Here is a 23,775-nt window from a genome sequence, read left to right on the forward strand (position 1 = left end):
GCAACTCTAATGAAAAGGATTTCAGGTAACTGAGAAAAAAAATCACACAAGAGCTTGGAAAGTTGATACTAGACAAAGACAGTCCAATAGCCTAAGAACTCTATAAATTCATACAACATGATCAAAAATGGGTCATGCTAAGAGTATGACTATTTTTGCTTACTTTCTCTATTCAGGCTTTAACCCATTTTCACCCAGCCCACTGATGTACACATTTGATTCCTGTTGTGCATATGCAACATTGGACAAAAATGGCTTGAGAAGAAAAACAGCACACGCAAGAAAGAAGAACAGGAGGAGGAGGAAAAAGTGTAGCACAGCAGCATGACATAATGTTAGAAATTAGTCCATATTTTAGACTGGGGTTAAATGGAGAGGTCGCAAGTGTGAAAAGACAGAAGACAACCACAGGCTACACAAAGCACAGAAGCTGCCCCACAACAATGCTTCAGAACAAGAACAAATCTTCAGAACAAATCTCCAACTGGTATAACATGCCAGCAATTGCAAAAGATATATAAAAAGCATCGCCAAAGGGGGGAAGTAAACAAGTTTTTTCTTTTCTTTTCTGCAGATGGCAAGGGCTCTACCTCCATCACCTGCACAGCTCTACAAGCTCAAACCAGGAGGAGTTTGCAGAACAGAGAATGCCAAGAAGGGAATCCTGCCTTTGAGCAGCCAATTACAAATCATACTTTTGGTTCAGTTTTTGCTCTGCACAGCAGATGCATAAGCTAGGGGCCCAGTCCTATCAATCCTGTGTGCACTTACTTGGGAGTAAATCCCACTGAAATAACTGGAACTTACTGTCCCTCAGATGCACAAAGTAGGGGCTGAATCCTATCAATCCTGTGTGCATTTACTTGAGAGTAAATGCCATAGAAATAACTAGGACATGTTTCCTCAGATGCATGAACTAGGGGCCTGACCCTATCAATCCTGTGTGCACTTACTTGTGAGTAAGTCCCACTGAAATAACAGAGCCTTAGTTTCCCTCAGATGTATAAACTAGGGACCTAATCTTGTATACACATTGAAATAACTGGGACTTACTTTCCCTCGGATCCATAAACTAGGGGCCCAAACCTATCAATTCTGTGTGTGCTTACTTTGGACCCCTTATAGAATTGAACCCCTTTTGAACCCCATACCATGTAACAAACATCACCCTTGGGGTAGGGAAGGACCAAGGGAGACCCCTAAACCAGCTAGGACTCAACCCTCCTCCGCCTACACCACCTTCCACAACCCCCAAGAGCAATGCTTATTTATTTTTGCTCATTCCAAGCCCCAGGTCCCATCATACATGTCCCTGGTCAATCACTGCATCCAATGTTTTATATAAAAGATTTTTATTAAAGCTTAAGGGAGCTTCAATTGCTCCAAAAAGACATAACTACATGCATCACAATAGCTTTAAAAAACCCTTATAGAATTGGGAACATTGAGTTACTTACTTGGGAGCAAGCCCCATTTAAATAACTGGGACTTACTTTCCCTCGGATGCACAAACCAGGGATCAAATCCTATCAATCCTGAGTGCACTTACTTGAGAGTAAGTCCCATTGAAAAAACCAGGACTTACTTCTAGAGTAGGCAAGCACAGGAAGATACTACTAGGACCCCAGTCCTACCCAACTTTCCAGTGCCCATGCAGCCCCGAGGTGAGGGAACAAACTTCCCTTGCCTTGAGGAGGCCCCCATCACCCCCACTAGCACAGCTGCTCCAGTGCTAGGAAGCGGGGCAGGAGTGGGCCCTGAAGCGACCAACAGTGGGGAGGGAGTGCCTGGGAGCCCCTGACAGCCAAGGCAGGTGGAGGCCTGGGGGGGGCGCACCAGCCCGGTGCACCGCCTCCCAGGCGCCCCCAACCCCAACAGCTCCAGCCCCCTCCCTTGCAGCCCCTCACCGGCGCGGGTGGCGCAGCTGCACGGCCTCCATGGCGTGGCGACAGGCGCAGCCTCTGCGGGAGAGCGAGGATCAGGGTCTGCGCGCGCTTCCTCGCTGCCGCCGCTCCATCTCGGGCCAGTCCGCCCCGCCCCGCCCCCTCCTCCTCCTCCTCCTCCTCCAGGGCACACTTCCGCCTCCCTAGCAGCCTCCCATCCGGGAAGCCACCCACCAGAAGCTGAGGGAGGGACAGGGGACAGGCACCCCACGTGGGCTCACAGCACTTGTACGCTCTGCCCCTTTGTGGGCGTGGCTATGCTAATCAGCCCCCTGCTCCGCCTCCTTTCCCGCTGGTTCTCAGGAGCCAGGAAAGTGTCTTCCTGTTTCTGCAGGGCTGAGCTTGGTCGGAGGGGAAGGTTGGTGTTCCCGCAGTTACAGCACAGCCCTCTGCACGCCTCCTGGGAAGCAGGTCCCATTGCATTCAGCGGTCTTGCTCCCAGGAAAGTGGGGCTAGGAGGGCAGCCTGAGAGCCCACTCTTATGCACGTCTACTCAGAACTAAGTCCCATTAGAGTCAATGGACTTACTCCCAGGAAACTGGAGATAGGATGGCAGCCTATGGCAGCCACTATGGATAGGATAGGATGGCAGCCACTCCTATGCACGTCTACTGAGAAGTAAGTCCCATTAGAATCAATAGGCTTGCTCCCAGGAAAGTGTGGGTAGGATTTTAGTCTTAAGAGTCCTTATATTGGCAACCTTCAGTCTCGAAAGACTATGGTATCGCGCTCTGAAAGGTGGTTCTGGCACAGCGTCTAGTGTGGCTGAAAAGGCCAATCCGAGAGTGACAATTCCTTCCACACCGGGAGCAAGTGCAGTCTGTCCCTGGTCTGTCTCCCTGGCTATGGGCCTTCCTTCTTTGCCTCTTAGCCTCAGACTGTTGGCAAAGTGTCTCTTCAAACTGGGAAAGGCCATGCTGCACAGCCTGCCTCCAAGCGGGCCGCTCAGAGGCCAGGGTTTCCCACTTGTTGAGGTCCATCCCTAAGGCCTTCAGATCCCTCTTGCAGATGTCCTTGTATCGCAGCTGTGGTCTACCTGTAGGGCGCTTTCCTTGCACGAGTTCTCCATAGAGGAGATCCTTTGGGATCCGGCCATCATCCATTCTCACGACATGACCAAGCCAACGCAGGCGTCTCTGTTTCAGCAGTGAATACATGCTAGGGATTCCAGCACGTTCCAGGACTGTGTTGTTTGGAACTTTGTCCTGCCAGGTGATGCCGAGGATGCGTCGGAGGCAGCGCATGTGGAAAGCGCTCAGTTTCCTCTCCTGTTGTGAGCGAAGAGTCCATGACTCGCTGCAGTACAGAAGTGTACTCAGGACGCAAGCTCTGTAGACCTGGATCTTGGTATGTTCCGTCAGCTTCTTGTTGGACCAGACTCTCTTTGTGAGTCTGGAAAACGTGGTAGCTGCTTTACCGATGCGCTTGTTTAGCTCAGTATCGAGAGAATGAGTGTCGGAGATCGTTGAGCCAAGGTACACAAAGTCATGGACAACCTCCAGTTCATGCTCAGAGATTGTAATGCAGGGAGGTGAGTCCACATCCTGAACCATGACCTGTGTTTTCTTCAGGCTGATTGTCAGTCCAAAATCTTGGCAGGCCTTGCTAAAACGATCCATGAGCTGCTGGAGATCTTTGGCAGAGTGGGTAGTGACAGCTGCATCGTCGGCAAAGAGGAAGTCACGCAGACATTTCAGCTGGACTTTGGATTTTGCTCTCAGTCTGGAGAGGTTGAAGAGCTTTCCGTCTGATCTGGTCCGGAGATAGATGCCTTCTGTTGCAGTTCCAAAGGCCTGCTTCAGCAGGACAGCGAAGAAAATCCCAAACAAGGTTGGTGCAAGAACACAGCCCTGCTTCACTCCGCTTCGGATGTCAAAAGGGTCTGATGTGGAGCCATCGAAGACAACAGTGCCCTTCATGTCCTTGTGGAAAGATCTGATGATGCTGAGGAGCCTGGGTGGACATCCAATCTTGGGGAGAATCTTGAAGAGGCCGTCTCTGCTGACCAGGTCGAAAGCCTTTGTGAGATCTATGAAGGCTATAAAGAGTGGCTGTCGTTGTTCCCTGCATTTCTCCTGCAGTTGTCTAAGGGAGAATACCATATCAGTGGTGGACCTGTTGGCTCGGAACAGTCGGAAGCGACTGTATCACACGAAAAAGGAAGGAAGACCTCGCATTGATACCAGCAAGACCCGGGATCAGAGAAAAGTGGAGGAATTTGCACAAGCGCTTGAGGAATCTCTTCCAGGCCCGGCCGACGCAAACGCATCCAACAGATGGGAACATTTCAAGAATACCGTTTACAACACCGCCTTGTCCATATTTGGCAAGAAGACCAACAAGGCGGCAGACTGGTTTGAAGCCCACTCTGAGGAGTTGACACCAGTCATTGAGGAAAAGAGGAGAGCTCAAGCAGCATACAAGGCCTGTCCCAGTGAGCGCAACCTGCAGGTCCTCCGAACTGCTCGCAGCAAAGTCCAACAGACTGCCAGGAGATGTGCTAACGACTACTGGCTCCAGCTCTGTTCCGAGATACAGATAGCAGCTGACACGGGCAACATCAAGGGGATGTATGATGGTATCAAGCAGGCCCTAGGTCCAACACAGAAGAAAATTGCCCCTCTGAAGTCTGCCACAGGCGAGGTCATCCAGGATCGGGCGCAGCAGATGGAACGCTGGGTGCAGCACTACTCTGAGCTATATTCCAGAGAAAATGTAGTCACCGAAGAAGCACTGAACAACATTGAGTGCCTGCCTGTGCTGGAAGAGCTTGACAGTGAACCAACCCTAGAAGAACTTCACGTGGCCCTGGACTCCCTTGCCTTTGGCAAGGCACCTGGAAAAGACAGCATCCCTGCTGAAGTCCTAAAATGCTGCAAAGAGATCATCGTCACTGAGCTGCATGAAATCCTCTGTCTCTGCTGGAGAGAAGGTGGAGTACCTCAAGACATGAGGGATGCAAACATCATCACGCTGTACAAGAACAAAGGTGACAGGGGTGACTGCAACAACTACCGCGGCATCTCTCTCCTTAGCGTTGTAGGAAAGCTGTTTGCCCGAGTTGTACTAAAGAGGCTCCAGGTACTTGCAGAGAGCGTCTATCCAGAATCGCAGTGTGGATTCCGAGCCAACAGGTCCACCACTGATATGGTAAGAGTCCAATCCTGTGCATTTCTACTCAGAACCAAGACCCATTATAGTTAATAGGACCTACTGCCAGGAAAGTGGATAGGATTGCAGCCTAAGAGCCCAAGTCTGTGCGTATCTACTCAGAAGCAAGTCCCAGTATACACAATGGGGCTTACTCCTAGGTCAGTAGGATTGCAGCCTTTGAGCCCAATCCTATGCATGTCTACTTAGAAGCAAGTCCCATTATAGGCAGGCAATGGGATTTACTCTCAGGTAAATTGTATAGGATTGCAGCTTGAATGGGGGGACGGGACAGAAAGCCGGTCTCATTGGTGACTGTTCGCAGAAGGCTACAAGACCTCTATGCGTGAGGCTTACTATATAATGGGACTTACTCGGGAGTAGACGTGCCTAGGCCTGAACTCTAAGGCTGCAAACCCATCCGCACTTTCTTGGGAGTAAGTCCATTGACTATAACGGGACTTACTCGTGAGTAGAAGTGCCTAGGCTTGAGCTCTTACACAGGGCTCAACGAGGGGATCTCCCAAGCGGGTGGACACCCCACTGAAGCCACTCAGCGAGGGCTACTCCCGAGTAAACCTGCGCCCAGACCCCGGTGAGGCGCGAGCTCGGCGCCTCCCGCGCGCCCTCAGAGGGAAGAGGAGGAGCCGAGCCGGGCCCGCCCCGCCCTCACTTCGTCGAAGGAAGCACCGCCTCCTCCGCGCCAGTCGCGCGGCCGGTGCCGGCTCCTGCGCCTGCTGCTTGCTGTCTGGGCGGCCTCATGGCTCCTGCGCCGCGGATCTCGGAGCTGCGGCGGGCCGGGAACGAGCAGTTCCGCAGCGGGCAGTATAGCCAGGCGGCCGCGCTCTATGGCAAGGCGCTGGAGCTGCTGGAGGCCACAGGTAGGGGGGTGAGGCCTCCGCAGGAGCATCCCTGAGGGGCCCAGGAGGGCAGGGCCGGGTGGCGGGCGCTGCTGAGGGGAGGGAAGGAAGGGGGCTTGGCCCGAGCCCTGGCCCACTTCTGGCCCTTTGAGACCCCCAGAGCTATGCAGGGAGTGGGAGGGGGCTCTCCTCCCTCTCACACAGCCCCGGAACCGGGGGCAGCCGCTGGGACAGTTGGGAGACTTAGGACAGACATATTCATCGGTGGAACTCCTTGCCACATGATATGGCGGATAGAGGGATGTTCTTTTCCCTCTCACACAACCCCAGAACCAGGGGGCAGCTGCTGGGAGAGTTAGGACAGAAGGAAATATTAATCGGTGGAACTCCTTGCCACATGATATGGGGAAGACTTTGTGCAGGAGATGAATAGAGGGTTGCTCTTTTCCCTGTCACGTACCCAAAGAACCAGGAGGCAGCCACTGGGAGAGTTAGGATGCACAAAAGGAAATATTAATTGGTGGAACTCCTTGCCACATGATATGGCGGATACAGGGATGTTCTTTTCCCTCTCATACAGTCCCAGAACCAGGGGACATCCACTAAAATTGAGTGATGGAGGCCCTGACAGGATGATTCTTCAATTGGTTACCAGTGACTGTCTGGCAGCACTCATGCCAAGTATATGCGAGACTCTAGGTTTAATCTTGAGAATTTGTAGTTAAAGGATTTTCATGGGCTGTACCAGTGTTTCTCAACCAGTGGTATGGGTACCACCAGTGGTACTTGAGGTGGTGTCTGGTGGCACTTGTAAGACCCTTGCCACTTGGCAGCAAGACCAGGAATGCAACACAGCAAACAGCGGGAGGAAGCTCAGCAGGCAGAGCACCAAAGCATGCTTCTCTGTGCTTGAAAAAGCCCCTCACCCTGAGCCTCTTATTGGTGTTTGCTGTGTTGCATCGTCTCCCAACCCAGAAGTAACTGGTGATGTCATCACCAGTTATTTCCAATGGTACTTTGAATAGGTGGACCCTTTTAAGTGGTATGATGGAGGACAGACGTTGAGAACCACTGGGCTAGACATAGCCTTGAGAGTTTGAGAAATCTTGGTAGATAGTTCTAAACTACATGGCACATGACTTGGGCTCCTATGTCCTAATTCAGGTTTTCCATATCAGGCCTAGTACATACAAAGGCTCATGCTACTTTGAATCCTTCCCAAGTGCCATACAGGCTATCCATGTTGACAGAGAATATTTTGTGATGTTGAGCCTGTCCCCAACTTGATGCTGTTAACGCATAAATGCACAAATAACCGCTCACAAGAATGCCCTCAAGGCTCCCTGCATTTATGTTCCCCAGAATCATTTTAAAATAGTACCTGATGGCAGAATAGAAAAGCTCCATCCCATTAGCTGGTTTTGGGTGCCCTGGGCTTTTTACCAGCTCCTTGGATAGAGCAGAGGTGCTTTGTGGTCCCCTGGATTATTGTGGAACAGCATTCTTTGTCATGCTACATACTCCTGTAACTGTCAGCCCATGGAGTGCATATACCAGATGTGGCAGATGGCAATAGATGTACAAGTGGAAGATGATTAGGAGGTCTTCATAATTGCCCAGTCTTAAAGTTACTGGGAGTCTCTCAACCTCTCCTACAGTCCTAGATTTATTATGTCACCAGGCTGTCTGGTGCGGCAGTTGTGTCACAATGAGTGAGTTTTGGTTACTGGCAGAAACCAGAGATGTGTCTAGGAGCCAGGAATTGGACAGTTTGCTGAAAAAACTTTCTGTTTCATTTCCTCGTTCTGCATCTCTCTCTGGGCTCTGATGCCAGGGACTAAAGTTTGCTAAATTACATTCTGTTTTGTTTCATTCCTCCTGGCCTTAAAGTAACAGACAGGATCAGTTAAGTGCTTCTGGCTTTTGCCTCCCTCCCCCACCCTCCTGCAGTTTTCTCAGCCCCTGGGCTTTATATTTGTATGTTGAGAGATGAAAATAAAATACCTTGCAATGGGAAACCTAATGTAGGAATCTTAAGGTTCCTCCCAAGAAATGAAATGATGCAGTGCTGTTTGGAGAGCTTTGTGCAAGATAGCAGTCATCTCATAAAGAATGTAGAATATCCATTTTATCAAGCCTTCTAGAACTAAGGATGGCTATTCTGTTCAGGAATTTTAAGGAATAAAGTATATGTGCTTATAACTTGTAGGTTCTAAAAAGGGTAGGTAAGTACTGGTGCTGGCAGGCTTTCCTTTATTAGTCTGGGCATTGCATAGCCTCCAAGGGTCTTTCTGATATGATTTTTACTTGGGTTTGAGTAATTATTGGATAATAATGCAATAATTTTTGAATACAAAATACATGCCCTGCCTATTAAGAGGCACATGTGTGCATTGTTTGTCAAGTTCTATTTTAAAATAGACACAAACAATTGCTATTGTATGCAAAATGTTGACTTTGTTCCACTTTAAAATGCACATATGCTCATGCTTATTTCATTATTAACAGGCAGCACATGTGAGTTATTCCTGAATATCTATTTCCTAATTACAAAGAAGCCTGCAAGAAGCAGTGCAAATGAGTTATCCGACATGCTCACAAGAGCATTCAGAAAATGTTTGATAGCCAGTTTTTAGAGTGGATACAGTGCTAGACTCTGATGATCTGGGTTCAAATCCCTACTAAGCTGAAATGTTCTCTAGGTGACTTTGGGCCAATCACTGACTCTCATCCTTGCCATCCTTACAGGGTTGTTGCAAGATGAAAAGTGCATATTAAGGGGAAGAACATGTTCACTGATCTGAGCCCCTTGGATGAAGGCTCAGATAAATCTAGCAAATAAATGCTAGTCTGTGCAAGGGTACAAAGGATCAGCTCAAAAATTAGATTCAGATAAAGTACATCTCTGACAATAAAGGATGCTTGAAAAAGTGATGTCTTCTAGTGTTTGGGACAAGATGAAAGTTGATATTCTCCAGATGATGTATAATGTCATTGTACTTGTCAATGTATAATAAAGTATAATGTCAATGTATAATAAAGGGACATTGTCAGACCTTGACATTGTCCCTTTATTATACTATAGTTCTAGACCTTGGGTTGCAAAGCTTTCAATAGGTAGCAGGAAGCACCTTCTGGAGGAAGATACTACTTTGCTAATGCTAAAGATGCTTGCCTAACATTTAGACATCTGACTTTGCTGTCTCCTTGCTTTGGCACATAGGGGATGTGGATCCAGAAGAGAGGAGTGTTCTTTATTCAAATCGTGCTGCCTGCTATTTGAAGGATGGTAACTGTAGTCTCTGCATCAAGGATTGTTCTATGTAAGTAACTATTATCCAGAGGTGAAGAGATTAAAATGCTAGTTCACACATGCTTATACATTTCACTTCTTGATGCCTCTCAGATCTCTGCTATGTATTATGGCTTCTTATGTGGGAAGCAGCCATCTCTACCCAACAAGCACAGAAGGCTAGAAAGGACTGAAACATTCACACACTGGCACCGTATTCTTTCTTACCAGTAGCAAACTCACAGCAATAGCTCCCGGTAGTATTGTCATCCTTGATGGCTGGAGGTAGGATTTCCTTTTGGTATTAGTGTTTGCCAGCCTAGCAGTTGGAAAAGGTAGGAGCAGAAACGTTTCACAACTTAACCTGGGAAGATGACTTGCGTATATCAGGACCAGCAAAAAAAATGTGATTGATCCCTTCTCTTTGGCAAGGTATCATTGCCATGGGTTTAACATTCTGGGGCCCTCTCCTTCCGAAAACAGCAGAAAAAGATGAGACGCAAGCCAGTGTTAGTCTTTCCTAGTTATTGCTGCCTATAGGGAGAGTTTGGGACCCAGGTTCTAAATAGAGAGCCAGCTGATTCCTGCATTAGCTGCCATAACATGCAGGTCATAACAGGTCATGTATGAACTATCTCCTTGAAATCTTTAAAAAGGATTGTGTTTTGTGCTGATTGACTAGATTTGGTGAATGGTCCATCTCTGATCATTTACTTTATATGTGATGGTTTATTTGCACATGCTGGTCCCCACTTCATGCTATATACAGCCTGTAATAGATACAAATGTTTGAACCAGTTACATTGGCTTTTACAGCAATGTAAATTCTAACAATTAATCGGGGGAGAAGTAAACACAATGACCTATAACATTAAATTAATCTGACGTGCTTCATCTTAAATCTTCCATCACTGAATCTCTGTGCACTAATCTAGGATCAACTGTGATGTGATATGTGTATTTATTATAGATTAAAAGTTCCAGTTCAATATGCTAACCAACTCAGTATGCAGTGGCATTGACTTTCTAATGAAAATTTTGAATGGATACCAACTAGTCATGTGTTACTGCCATGTTCTTATTTTGTTAATGGGTGTAGCCCCTTGTCAGAGCAATGCAGGGTGTGAGTTAGCAGCTCATGAATCTCTACCTCATGATCTCATGAATTGAGCAGCTGCTACAATTACCAAGTCTCTGACTCACTACTTACTGCAATTGTCAACAAATTCTTGAGCTAATAAGTTGCCCGAGTGAACTGTTTTTGGGAGCATAAGCATTTGGACATAACATGTGAACTGGCTATCAAGTCTTCTCTGATCTTATGTATTCCATAGCAGCCTCAGTTTTAATGACCTGCTCAGTCAGGAGTGTCAAACTCATTTAATAAAGCAGGTAAAATAGTATTCATGGTGATCACTTCACAGCTCAGCAGCTGAGATGTGCTCTATAAAGTGATGCCTTGGCAGAAGTGGTGCTGCTGAAAGGGCGGCTCATATGATAATTAGGCTCTACCAGCACCTTGGCAGCATCTCTCTCTTGGCCCCTGGTTGGTCTGCTCCTTAGTGTTCCTTGCCTTCTGAGGCTGCCTTCTGTCTCTCCCTCCCAGTGCTTCAGCAGGAGTGACACTTGGAGAGCCCAATTATCTTGTGGGCTAGTTAAAGAGCTTCCTTGGGCCTTATGTTTGAGCATGACAAAAAGACAGAAGACAAAAGGCTGACTTTCATGCAGTTTCTTAAAATTTAGGCACATTTTTCATAATTCTAGTCTATGCTGGAAAAACTTTATGATTATGCCTGTTTCAATGACACTCGGGAGCTATAAATAGAAGTTGCAAGTTTGGCTGCATGACATATAAGCTAAAGTGAACTTCTTTTGCTTCTTATGTACTGATCTAGTGCCCTGGATCTGGTCCCTTTTGGAATCAAGCCACTGCTGAGAAGGGCAGCAGCCTATGAAGCTCTTGAGAGATATCAATTAGCCTATGTGGATTACAAAACTGTCTTGCAGGTTGATTGCACTGTACAGGCTGCACACGATGGCGTCAACAGGTGATTCTTTCCTTTTGTTTTTTGCATGAACTCAGAGAAACTGAACCCACATCAGAAATCACTTGTGGCCTGTTTTGGTGAGGTATTTGTCACATGCTACTGGATTCAGGATTGCAAGGTGGCTCAGATCTACTATGTTGTAACTCAGTAAACTGAGCTACAATTAACAGGTGTGTACTGGTATCGTGGGGGTTCAATTCCAGAACCCCCTCATGATTAACTGAAACTGTGGATACCAGGGAATGCTCCCCCACCCTCTGGAGACAAAGGGAGGTCTGCTCCACTCGCCTCTAGAGGATCCTTTGAACCTGACAGTTAAAAAAAAATGCTACTTCTGGTTTCTCCACGAAACCAGAAGTGCTGTTTTGCCTTATAACGCATTAAAAATGTCACTTCCAGTTTCACGGAGAAACCAGAAGTAGCATTTTTTTTTAGTACTATCAGGCTGAGAGGACCCGCTGGAGGTAACGGGAGCAGACCTCACTTTGTCTCCAGAGGGGGCTCGCTGGTGGGGGGCCCACAGGTCAGATCTGCAGATAAATGAATCTATGGATATGGGGCCCCCCCTGTAGTTAGTTAACCCATTTCTGCCCAGCCCATAGGTATACACATTTGATCCCTGTGGCATATATACAACATTGGGCAGAAATGGCTTAAGTAAACTAACTGTTAAATTCTGTTACAGACAATGTAAATGTCTGCATTCCTGGAGGCCAGGTCTAAGAATGAAGCTTCTTTGTTCAGTGGTACCACGGTATACTGTTTCAGATAATCTGGCTGCTCAGAGTTGAGACAGTGTAAGACTTCTGATCTAACAAGATGATACTTACCCAGCAAGGCAGTTCTTGCATTCTTATATCCTGAGTTGTAATCGGAGGATGTGTTTCTTCCTTGGCCAACCATTTCCTTAAAATAGGTTGGTGCTGACTACACTCTTCATATATTTAGGCTGCAATCCTATACACACTTTTCTAGGAATAAGCCTCATTGAACGTACTGGGACTTATTTCTGAGTAAAATTCATAGGCATATGTTAATGTGTTCATTTTATTTTAGAACTAAGACTGATGTTAAGTTGAGCTTGCATCCCTTCCTTCATTTTTCTGTATTGTAACATATGTGAACATTGGACTTCCCAAAAAGTAAGTGTTCCATTGCTGCCTTCCCCCCCCCCCCAAAAAAAAAACAACAACAGGGAATTGAGTACAGTGGCATACCCAGGTGGCACAGTTCCCAGGCCAACAATGTCGTGACATCATGGCACCATAATTTCTGGGTTTTCTCAGAGGAGGAGGCCTTCTCCTTTAAATGTTTGGCATACATGAAGAGGAGGAGCCTGTCAAAAACGGTTGTAGCTGCTCTGTGAGTGTATACACACTACAGTCACTTCCTGACTTAGGAAGTGATTGGAGCATGTGTGCACTCACAGCTGGGGAGATACATCCAACCCCTCCAAGCATTTCCAAGATGCTGCCTGCTGTTCCCATGAGTGCTTATAAGAACAGGGCACAGCGACTCGGAGCAGTCACTTCTCAGAGCTGTTCAGTGGCACCCAGGGCAGGTGTCCCATCAGCCATACTTTAGATACACCACTGATTGAATAGAAATGTGCAATTTCTGTTCCCCTAGTTCCATGCCCCGAAATCTTTTTCTTGGTAGTATTTATCAAATTGCACAATATTTGCTGAAAATCTTGAAAATACAACCTGTGTATATGCCTGTCTGCTACATGGTATATCATCTTTGATCCAGATGCACTAGTTAGAACATCTCTGAAATTCATGAATTTAGGGCTTGCTCTGGATAGCCTTGTACAGTTTACCTGTTTTAATACAAAGCCAACATAAAAAATCTTGCAAGGGTCAAATAGCCAACATTCTCAGCTTTCAGTTGCACAACTACAGTTCATCTTTGCAACAGGGTGAGCTTGCGTAAAGCCAGAAACAAAATATGAAAACAAAGCACTATCCTGTTGTGGGTAGGGCTGGAAAAGGTCTCAATCAGAAACTCTGGGAAGTTGCTGTCAGTCTGTATGGACAACATGGAGCTAGATGAACCAATGGTCTCACTCTGGATAAGGTAGCTGCATCTGTTCATTCACTAGCTCCTGTACCTGAAAAGTGGCCTTGTCAGAAATTGGTGGTATCTACTAATAGCTCCTGTCTTTTCAGAATGACTAAGGCCTTAATAGAAAAAGATGGCCTTCAGTGGCGCCAGAAGCTTCCACCAATCCCAACTGTTCCTGTTTCTGCTCAGAGGAGATGGGACTCTCCTGTCGGAAGCCAAGAAGATACCTCAAGAAGCAAATCAAACAATACAGCACCTGTAACAAAGCCAAGTGAGCATTTCTACTGCTTAGCAGATACGAACAGAGCACTCAAAGCATTGTTCAATCTATTTGGAGATTTCTTTCAGATGACTTGTATCATTGTGTGTCTAGTCGCTATGAAATAAATGCAGTATCTTCCTTAGTATTAACTCTGCTACAGTTGCATCACCCTCAGTAAAATGTGTTTTCCATAATTTTTGTTGCTTGCAAAGTGCTGACATAGGTGCCCCATTCCATGTTTACCCCCAGACTACCCACACACACACCCTTTCAAAATTGTACCATATAGCTCTTTTACTTCTTTGTATATTGAATTCCCCAGAGAGTCCAGTGCATTCTGAGTTATCCAGTGGGGATTTATATTTTGGGAAATACCCAAATATTGCAAACTGCAATTGCAAACTGGAAGTGGGTTGCGATAGTTATTTTGAGTGTCTCCACATGCTGAGCTCCCCACACCCCTGGGAGGCTGCAGCAAGCGGTGATAAGTCCAGCCAAGCCCCCATGCCGCTCCAAAACAATGGGTCCAGATCTGAACAATCAATGGAAGAAGCTCAATTTTACATTTTTACAACAGCATGAATTGGCCATTATTGTAATTCTACTCCTCAAAGCATCTTGCGTTTGGATTGCTATTTATTGTATGGCCTGCTGTAGTAACCAACGTGTGATTGGCTGCTTTCATTTTTACCTAGCGCTGTTTTTCTTGAATGTGAATTCCAGTGACTACAGCTGCCACAACTGAACGAGCAAATACACTGAAGCAAGAAGGAAATGAATTTGTCAAGAAAGGCAACTATAAGAAAGCAGTTGAAAAATACACAGAGAGCTTACAACTCCATAAGCTGGAATGTGCAACTTACACTAACAGGTAATGCACAAGTAAGCATTTGACAAGTACCTTGCCTCCGAATGGATCAAATGACTGCATCATGGTATTGGAGGATGTACTTATTTAAAATAAAATGCACATCCTGCTGTACTGTGGAAGTCAGACACAGAAGCTTATAGCAATTTAGATAAAAAAAATAAAAATGCAATAAAAGAACAGATCCTTAAGCAATAAAAACAAAGTTGTATCCTAAGACAAAATTGAGTCATGACTAAGTACTGTTAAAATCAGTGGGACACATTAGTAATAACTAACTTGTCCCATTAATATTAACTTAGGTTACAACCCAGAGGCAGTAAAAACAAGGGCCTAAATAAAAAACCTGCCATCTGAAATGAAACTGGCATAAAGTCCAACTCTGGTTGTGCCTCCTCAGAAGTAAGTCTCATTGAGTTCAGTGTGACCTGTTCTCCAATAAAGGCATGTTGGATTGCAGCCTTAAGGGTGCTTTTTAAAAGCAGGCCATGAGGGTGCCAAATGACTGATGCACAGACATGGCTAAAAATCATGAACTACTGAAAACACTTGGGTTCAAATATGTTGGTAAAGTAAATGCTGGTGTTTCTATTCATTCTGCATAATGGGAAAATCTTCCTAGCCCTCTTCAGTCATTCATCTTTGAATGATCGTGTGAGGGCTTTTCCATAGCACAGCTATGATACAACTGCTTAGCCCCATTCTCCCTATGATAACTTTGTTGCTAAAGACAAATTCTTATCACAGGAAGGCAGGACTAAACACATGCATCACTAGCACATTCTGTGGGGGGAAAAAATCACCTGACAGGTGTTTCTGACTGTCAGGCAGGTTGATGTTCCATGCCATGAGTGCTGGAGATCTGGCAAGTGTTGGAAGAGATGCTGTTAAGACTGCAGCATCCTGGCATAAGAGACTCTGAAGCAGGGGTGTCAAACATAAGACCTGGGGCCAGATTCGGCCGTGGAAGCTTTTTATCTGACCCTCAGCTGCTGAGCAGTGCTGAGGTGTTACTTCTGAAAGTGCAGCCTACTTGAAAATTGGGCTCTCCAATATCTTGAAATATGATCAAGATTTGTGTTTTCTCTCTTCTGTCATTTGTAGCTAATGGGTTCCTAAGTGAGAAAAACTGCTTATTTTTGGTTATGACCTGTTTAATGACATCATTTCCTGCCTAATGACATTACTTCTGGCCCTCAGCAGGCATCATGAATGTTATTCAGCCCTCACTATGAAACGAGTTTGACATCCCTGCTCTAAAGGGTTAACACACACCCCATGCCACAGTCACTAATCTAAATTTCCCATGTCCCTGCTTCCTATTTTGTATGGAAAAGGAGAGCACTTCTGCTCTGATGACATGCTTAACACCAGATGATGTTTGGACCTTAGAATCAGCCGACACAGGATTGCTGTAACCATTTGTTTCCAAAAGCACTGATAGGTCACTGTATGTATTCCAGAGCTCTCTGTTATCTGAATTTGAAGCGGTACAAGGAAGCCATTCAGGATTGTACAGAAGCCCTGAAGTTAGACACTAAGAATGTCAAGGCATTTTATAGACGAGCACAAGCCTATAAAGAGCTCAAGGTAGGGAACTGTGTGGAGGCTTAGCTTACTTGGGGATATGGTGGTGGGAGGGGAATGTCATGTTGTGCTCCAAGGCTTATTTTGTAATGTATTGAATTGGTTTTTAGACTGCAGAGTACTTTATGATGATAACTACTTTTCAAACAAAACGTAGTTCTCGAAGTGCTTTACATTGCGAAATAAATCAAGCTAGCTATGCTTTATTCTAAGAACCCATGAGAAAGGGCACTTACAGGTAGGTTTTTGTCAGGTTTTTGGCATCTCAGGCTTGAGATTGTTATTAGCCAGGATGTGGCAGGAGGCCCTGATATCTGGGCCTGGTGTGAAACAATCTAAAGCAGCACAGCTGATGCAATCAACTGCACCTGCTGCTGGTTTGTTCTGTGCCAGAAGCCTGTGTCTGCTTCTTTGGCTGTGTTTGGGATCGCCTGCTTCTTGTGCTGTCTTCCTACGCTCCTGTGCCACTCTGCTATTGGGAAGATAAGGGCTATCCTCCCCTGCTGCCCTGACAAACATGGAGCCTGAGAAATAGTTGTTTGGTCCAGGGACCAGAAAACTCTTGTCTGAACCTGGATTTGCTCCTCTTTGCAGAATCTGGGTAGAATCTAGACCCATGTCTTAGAATGACAGTCTGTTGGGACCCACTGGAAGTGATATCATTAACCTGGAAGTGGTGTTATGGCCAGAAATGAAATAATCAAGCAGGAAAATTTTTAACACTCTCCCATATGACAAAATCAAAATAATGAAGTAAATTGAAAGTTTACAATAAGGATAAGTTTTAAAAACTACTTAAAATAAAGATGAACCTTCCTAACCCTCCCAAGCATTTGATGATCAGTTAAAAAAAAAATTTCCCAAACATCCCAAAGGCTGCAATCCTATGCACACTTACCTGGGAATAAGCTCCATTGACTATCATTGTTAAAAGCATATACATAGCAGCCTGTTAAAAGTATGGATCTGTAATGTTTCCCCAGATGCAGTCACATACCATGGTAGCATCAAGTCTAATATATTAAAAATAAAATACACATTGAAATGAATGGGGACGCACCTGAAATTGGCTCACAACCCACCTAGGGGTCCTGGCGCACAGTTTGAGAAAAGCTACTTCAAAGCCCCACTTCTGTCCAACTTTCCAGTGCTGATGGAGCCTTGCCAACAGGGTGTGCTCTCCATCCTATGGTGGAAGGGGCAGTCATGGCAGCCTCCTCAAGGGAATGTTCCCTTAGGGCTGGACTGGGAGACCTTCCTTGTGAGGAACAGCTACAATGTTTGGGCCTCTTCAGCCTAGAAAAGAGGCGCCTGAGGGAGGACATGATTGAGACATACAAAATTATGCAGGGGATGGACAGAGTGGTTAGAGGGATGCTCTTTACCCTCTCACACAACACCAGAACCAGGGGACATCCAAGAAAATTGAGTGTTGGGAGAGTTAGGACAGACAAAAGAAAATATTTCTTTACCCAGCGTGTAGTTGGTCTGTGGAACTTCTTGCCACAGCATGTGGTGATGGCATCTGGCCTAGATGCCTTTAAAAGGGGATTGGACAAGTTTCTGGAGGAAAAATCCTTTACGGGTTATAAGCCATGATGTGTATGTGCAACCTCTTGATTTTAGAAATGGGCTATATCAGAATGCCAAATGCAGGGGATGGCACTAGGATACAGGTCTCTTGTTGGCTTGTGTGTTCCCTGAGGCATTTGGTGGTCCTATGGCTTGATCCAGGGGGGCTGTTCTTATATTCTTATTATGGCTGCATCAGTGCTGGAAATGGGCCTAAGAGTCAAAGAAGATGACATGCCTACTTGTGACTGGATCCTGTTTTGTTTTTATAGTGCAATTAGTCAACATTTGGGATCACAGGATTGTGTCCCTGCTATGGTATGAATTGCATCCCCATGTGGCTATTTGTTTTTGAAAATATAAACATGCAGGCCCCGATCCCATCATAGGTATATCATCCAGTTTGATCCTCAGCCTGTCACATAATCTGTTGAAGTAGGGTTATCAGTGCTGGAGTTAGAGGATGGGACGGCTGAAGCAGAGAGCCTGCAAGAAGCACTAATGTCTTCAATCAAGGATAGGCCTCTTTGTAGCAATGGAATGGTGCCACTTTTTTCCAAGTGTTAATGAGCTTTGTGTCTAGCATAGTATGGTGGTTTGGGAGCTGGACTTGGACCTGGAATGGAACATCCAGGTTCAAATCCTAGCTCAGCCGTGAAGTTTCCTGGCTGAGCTTTGGCCCATTGCTATCCCTCAGCCTTGCCTATCTCACAGGGTTATTGTGAGGATAAAAGGGGAGGAACTCTGTACACTGCCCTGAGCTTCTTGGATGAAGGGTGATATAAAAATGTAATATGCACGTCAACAGAATAATTTGTGCTAGCCTAGAATTATCACCCTCCTACTTATGGTCCCAAATTGCTAAACATTTTTTTTTAATCTCCAGGACTACAAATCCAGTGTTGCAGATATCAACCGTCTCTTGAAAATTGAACCAACCAACACTGCTGCTCAGAAACTACTGCAAGAACTAAACAAACTCTTAAAATAAGAGACAACTTGATGCTTTTCTGATGTTCCTTCCTGTAGAAATTGTCACAGGGACCAGGCTCAGTACAGGGCCAGCTATGAATCCACCTTCCAGAGCTGCTGTTCCCTCTTGGGTTACTTGTTCATATCTTTTTTTTAAAGTTCACTCTTCCTCTGAAGCCTTCAGAAATTTCGGATTTGTGATTCCCACTTTCCTCACAAAATTACTGGCTTTAGTCTCTGAAAAGATGACAACCCTAGCACTTATCCAGTGTGTTGTTACTAGTGTGTAAGAATCACCTGCCCCTGGTAGTGTCTGCTTAGATAGTTGGCAAGCAGCGCTGTGGTTAGGTTAAGAGTATTGTATGAAAGAGTTCTCTGCTTTGCCTTAACTTTTGTGTACTGAGTTCCATGGGAACATCTGGTCTTCAAAATCTTAGTCTGGATGCTAAAAGCTGCTTTTATCCCTTACCAAAGAGGCTGGCAAATTTTGCTGCCCTAATACTCTATGCAGCCTTGGCCAGTGAAACTCTTGAGTTTAGTCTTAGTATAACTATTTCACATCTCACTAGTACTCCCCCCATATTAGAAAATGGTTGCAGGCAGAACTTACTGTAATGCATGAGGACAAAAACTATGTTAATGGGTATATTCATTATAAGACATGAGTCCTTATAAGGCAGGGGCCCCTATATACAAGAATGTTTGAGATGCATCTCTGCCTAGTTCTCTCATACAGCAGGTGACAGGTTATGCCTAGGGTTCTACCTCTTCAGATTAAAGGAAGTAGCAGGACGAAACATTCAACATACAGAAATCCCTCAGTATTGAAAATTGAGAAAAGATTCCCTTACTAATTTCCTGGGGATAGGGAATCTTTTTATGAAATAGGGGAGCCTCTCTCTGCAGACTGAAGTGGTACTGATGGCTTACTGCTTCATATGCTCTTAGCTTTTCATACATGAGAGAAGGAAGGAATCTCATTGTTGAATAGTCTGTTCTTTAGCATTTCAGAGCTAGTCTTGTGGTTGGCTACAGAGAAGGGGTAAATAAAAATATCTTGCTGAGTCCCTCTCACCCTTCATTACCTTAGAGCTCCTGGTTTCTGAAGAGTGGGTAGGGGGCAGGTTCTCAACACCTGCCTGCAATGTAGATGCCTGTGTACCAAAGTACCTTATAACAGCTGCTGTTAGTAGTGCACTGGAACACAAAATAGTACTAAGCTTGGAGAATTAGTGCCTGTAGAACTCAGTTTTTTCTCAGAGGACCTTGTGTACAAGGAAGAAAGTTGGATTCTTGCACTGCTAATTAGCCTATGCTCCTGGTTTTATTTTGAACTTTTAAAATAAAACTATATTTGTTTGGCATGGCTACACTGTCCAGTTTTTAATGGTTAAAAATGAAGAGCTTATAGCTTTTTCAATGACTACTTCCATGAGTTTTATACTGAAATAAGGTAAGCAGCCAGCTTGGGCTTCCAAGAATGTTGTGTTTAGAATCTGATGGGTCAAGCTGCTTTTAAAATGGAAGTGACTTTTGAAATAAGAGCAAACCACTTCAAGAGTCCAAGAGGGTACATAATATAGTGAATGACCCTGCTCAGATCATGGTATACGTGAAATGCTTTGTGATCTATAGTTATGCACAGCCCTATGTGTCACAATTCCACAGAAATGCAGTGGGGCAAGCATAGCTTAATGCAAATCAAAATTTTCAATTTTACAAAGGAGTTTACTATAAACTTCTGTTCTCTGAAGATGATTGGTGGTAGTTGCCCACCCTAAACACATTGAAAATCAATCCCAGACTTTCAACAGGAGGAACAGTTTTTCTGACTAGCTAATTAAAGTTAGAAGGTCCAGGCAAAGTTTCTAATTTTCCACATTTGGGTTTGTATGTGTTAGGTCTGCCAAATTTCTATTTTCATTTAGCTAGTAGTTGGAAGATGTGGCAAATGACCACATCATTTACTGAAATAGTAAATGACCATTCACTCTCCCTATGAAAATTGCAAGATGGCTACCTCCCTAGTCCCACAAATGGCAGTCTCCCTCCCTAGGCTGCCTTCAAAGAAAAGGGGAATAAACCCGCCATCTCCATCAAGGCTGCAAACAAATGAGATTTCCAGGAGCCTCTATGGCTCCTTGTCCTTTACACAGGTTTTAATTTGGATTTACTTGGTACAGAACCCATTTTAGAAGCACAGGAGGCATATTCCACCCCATTCATATCCACTTAAAATTAGCAGTGGTAGCCTCAGGCCATCGGATGGTATATTAGCCAACAGCACTCATCATAAGGCTTGGCAAGCCAGATATCTGTTGAAGCCTCAGTAACACCAGTACTCAAAAGATAATGCCTACACACTGCATGACTTTGGTTCAGGGTCCCCAGCAAGCTGGTACTGGCTTACTTGTTAAGTCATCATAGAAACCAGGAGAGAGTATAGCATCCTCCTAAATCATGCCCCATATGACATCCTTAATAAAAACTGCTGCACACACACCTCATTTGTACTAAGTTGTCTATAGTACTGTACATTCAGTTGATAGTGTTGGCACACAAATGGACAGTCTTCCCCTTTTGAACCAAGGAAAACCACCAACTCTTATCAGTATTTTGAACAATACATCATATATTCAATATCAGATCAGTGCTGAAGTGGATGGGCAGTTTCCCCTGCTAGAACTTGATTACCTAGACCAGGGGTGCTCACACTTTTTTGGCTCGAGAGCTACTTTGAAACCCAGCAAGGCCAGGAGATATACCAGAGTTTTTTTTTACAATGTTCGCACCATCATAACATGTACAATGTATGTTGGTGTACTTTGAGCCCCACTGAGTATAACAGGACTTACTCCTGAGTAGACATGCCTAGGATTAGGCCGTGAGGCTGCAATCCTAGCCACACTTACCTGGGAGTAAGCCCCATTGAGTACAATGGGCCTTACTCCCGGCGTTTCCCCTTCAGGAGGCACCTGAAGGGGGGGTCGGCACTCTGCGATCTACCGGTAGATCGCAATCCACCTATTGAGCACCCCTGACCTAGACCAATTTTATTTGCTTCCAAATTGATTAGGCCTATTTAATGTTTCTAAACTGTATTTAGAAATTTTACTTAACAGTCAACTTTGCATTCTTATAGGATAGAGTGTATGAAGGGGTTGTCCTATGCCAGAGTACCCCAACTTGGGAAAACATTTTCAAAGAGATCAGAGCCAAATTCCCCCATACATTTTAAAAATGCAGTATAAAACAGCCACTGGCATTGCTAGGGGGGTGCAGGCCGCACCAGGAGACATGACGGGGGGAGGACACGCTAACATCGTGGGGTTAGGAGCTACTGTGTCCTGCTATACACCTTTGGATGCGGAACAGCCAGTGGAGCGCAGTGCAAAACACAGAATTGAAATCACTTTTTTCATTCAAAAGTTATGGGCAAAAAACCGGAAGGGAAAGGGAGCCATATCGCACGTTTACTCATGAGTAGGTGTACTTGCCATAGTCCTTCGGAAAGGGCAGGCTGAGGGGAATCCAGTAACACCAGAATGGTCCCGATCGAATGAATGCAGGCCCCAAGAAGCTCCCCCCTCCCCGCTGCAATTCTGAGCCCAAAATGAAGCCACATGGCTGTATTTACTCATGAGTAGGAAGACTTGCCTTAGTCAAGGCAGGTTGAGAGGCTCCAAGGACATCAGAATGGTCCTCATCCAATGAGTACAGCCCCCAAAACACCTGAGAAGGAGGTTCCTCCCAGTCTATGGAGCCCTATGGAAAGCAAAGCAGCCTCACAGTCATGTTTACTCACAAGTAGGCAGACATGCCTTGGCTGGTGGTCAGGCAAAGGGGAATGTGAGGACACCAGAAGGGTCCTGATCTGATGGAACTGGAGTGCAACAGAAGGCAGCCTCCCCCCCTCTAAAAAGAACAAAAAAAGAGGCTTGGATGGTAAGGGGAAAGTTTTCTATTTTGCACTTGCAAAGCCAGGTGGGTCTTTATTCTGATGTGCCTGAAATAGAAGAACTTTAAACTGGGCACTGGGGAGGGCTGATGATCTCACTGATTCTTTTGGGGGGGGGGGTATTACTGCAGGCAGACTACAGAGTAAGCCCCATTGACCACTATGGGACTTACTTCAGAGTAGACATGCATAGGCTTGGGCTCACAGGCTGCAATCCTACCCACACTTTCCTGAGAGTAAGCCCCATTGACCACACTAGGACTTACTTCAGAGTAGATTCACTTGGTGGAACAGGACTGGCTCCCCCTTATTTAATTATTTGTAATTATTGCTTGGTGATGTCACTTCTGGCCATGACATCACTTCCAATGGGTCCTGGACAGATTGGCATTCTAAAAAGTGGGTCCCAGTACTAAAAGTTTGAGAACTGCTGCAATAAGTTGTTAGTAAGTTGACATGGGGTGTGTGAGAGACTACAAGTTTTCAAAATCACTAAAATCAGAATTTGGAGGAATAAGACCATCATGTTATATCAATCAATGCGTAATTTCATGCAGAATGCAATGAAACAATCCACATTGAAATATCTGTGTTCTAACAAAAGGTATAGCCAAAAAAACTGGGGGCGGGGTGATGGTACATCACCATGCCCACCTGGGGCATTGCCCCGCCCACTGCATGGGGTGACTCGCAAGCCTCCTGCACCTGGTGACTTGAATCCTAGTGATGCCACTGAAACCAGCTACTAGGGATGGTTAAATATGCATTTTTACTTTGCTGAAAACCAAAAGCAGAGTTCATCCTGGTTCCTTCCATGAATGGTTGAAGAATATCAGGTATGCTACTCTTAAATGAAGAAGAGTTAGTGGCATTTACACAATGAACCACAATGTGAAGGCTTTCTTCTAGGAAAGGACAGAAAGGTTGATTAAGTGTCGCTTCAGCTTTTATCGTGTCAATAGTACGAACAAAACAAATACTGCTACAGGCCCCAGCCATAGCTTAAGATTCAAGGCTAATAAAATGACCAGCACTGAGCAATTAACTGCTGAAAATGAACACAACTACACAGGAACCATTTGTTCCACTTCATTCTAGCACATTGTCATAACCTGTTCTAACAGAAGAGCATTTGTCATCTCTGTATCTTATACAGATTTAAACATAGGTACAATTTGTTAGTGGGAAAAGAAATC

General features: G+C 45.2%; 2 protein-coding genes across 2 annotated transcripts in view; one reads left to right on the forward strand and one right to left on the reverse strand.

The window, feature by feature from the left end:
• STK4 (serine/threonine kinase 4) overlaps positions 1-2,028 on the reverse strand; it is a 67,952-nt gene extending 65,924 nt beyond the window's left edge. Inside the window, exon 1 of the mRNA XM_066623675.1 lies at positions 1,908-2,028. Coding sequence (XP_066479772.1) covers positions 1,908-1,939 — 32 coding nt within the window. The 5' untranslated portion in view covers positions 1,940-2,028. The remainder of the gene's footprint in view (positions 1-1,907) is intronic.
• Positions 2,029-5,814: 3,786 nt separating this feature from the next.
• TOMM34 (translocase of outer mitochondrial membrane 34) lies at positions 5,815-19,985 on the forward strand. Its single transcript, XM_066625297.1, has 7 exons — positions 5,815-5,974; positions 9,177-9,276; positions 11,141-11,293; positions 13,465-13,631; positions 14,346-14,493; positions 15,954-16,080; positions 18,536-19,985. Exons 1-7 carry the CDS (start codon positions 5,854-5,856, stop codon positions 18,638-18,640), a joined length of 921 nt encoding a protein of 306 aa, XP_066481394.1. The 5' UTR covers positions 5,815-5,853; the 3' UTR covers positions 18,641-19,985.
• The last annotated feature ends 3,790 nt before the right edge of the window (positions 19,986-23,775 follow it).

Source organism: Tiliqua scincoides, chromosome 4 (assembly GCF_035046505.1).
Source record: "Tiliqua scincoides isolate rTilSci1 chromosome 4, rTilSci1.hap2, whole genome shotgun sequence".
In the NCBI taxonomy this organism is placed as follows: Eukaryota; Metazoa; Chordata; class Lepidosauria; order Squamata; family Scincidae; genus Tiliqua; species Tiliqua scincoides.

What these genes read in the sequence shown, in the direction of transcription:
- TOMM34 (XM_066625297.1), top strand. Translation starts at nt 5,854, where the DNA reads ATGGCTCCTGCGCCGCGGATCTCGGAGCTGCGGCGGGCCGGGAACGAG. An exon ending in GGAGCTGCTGGAGGCCACAG is followed by an intron (nt 5,975 to 9,176) that starts GTAGGGGGGTGA and finishes TTTGGCACATAG; the next exon opens with GGGATGTGGATCCAGAAGAG. An exon ending in GCACACGATGGCGTCAACAG is followed by an intron (nt 11,294 to 13,464) that starts GTGATTCTTTCC and finishes CTGTCTTTTCAG; the next exon opens with AATGACTAAGGCCTTAATAG.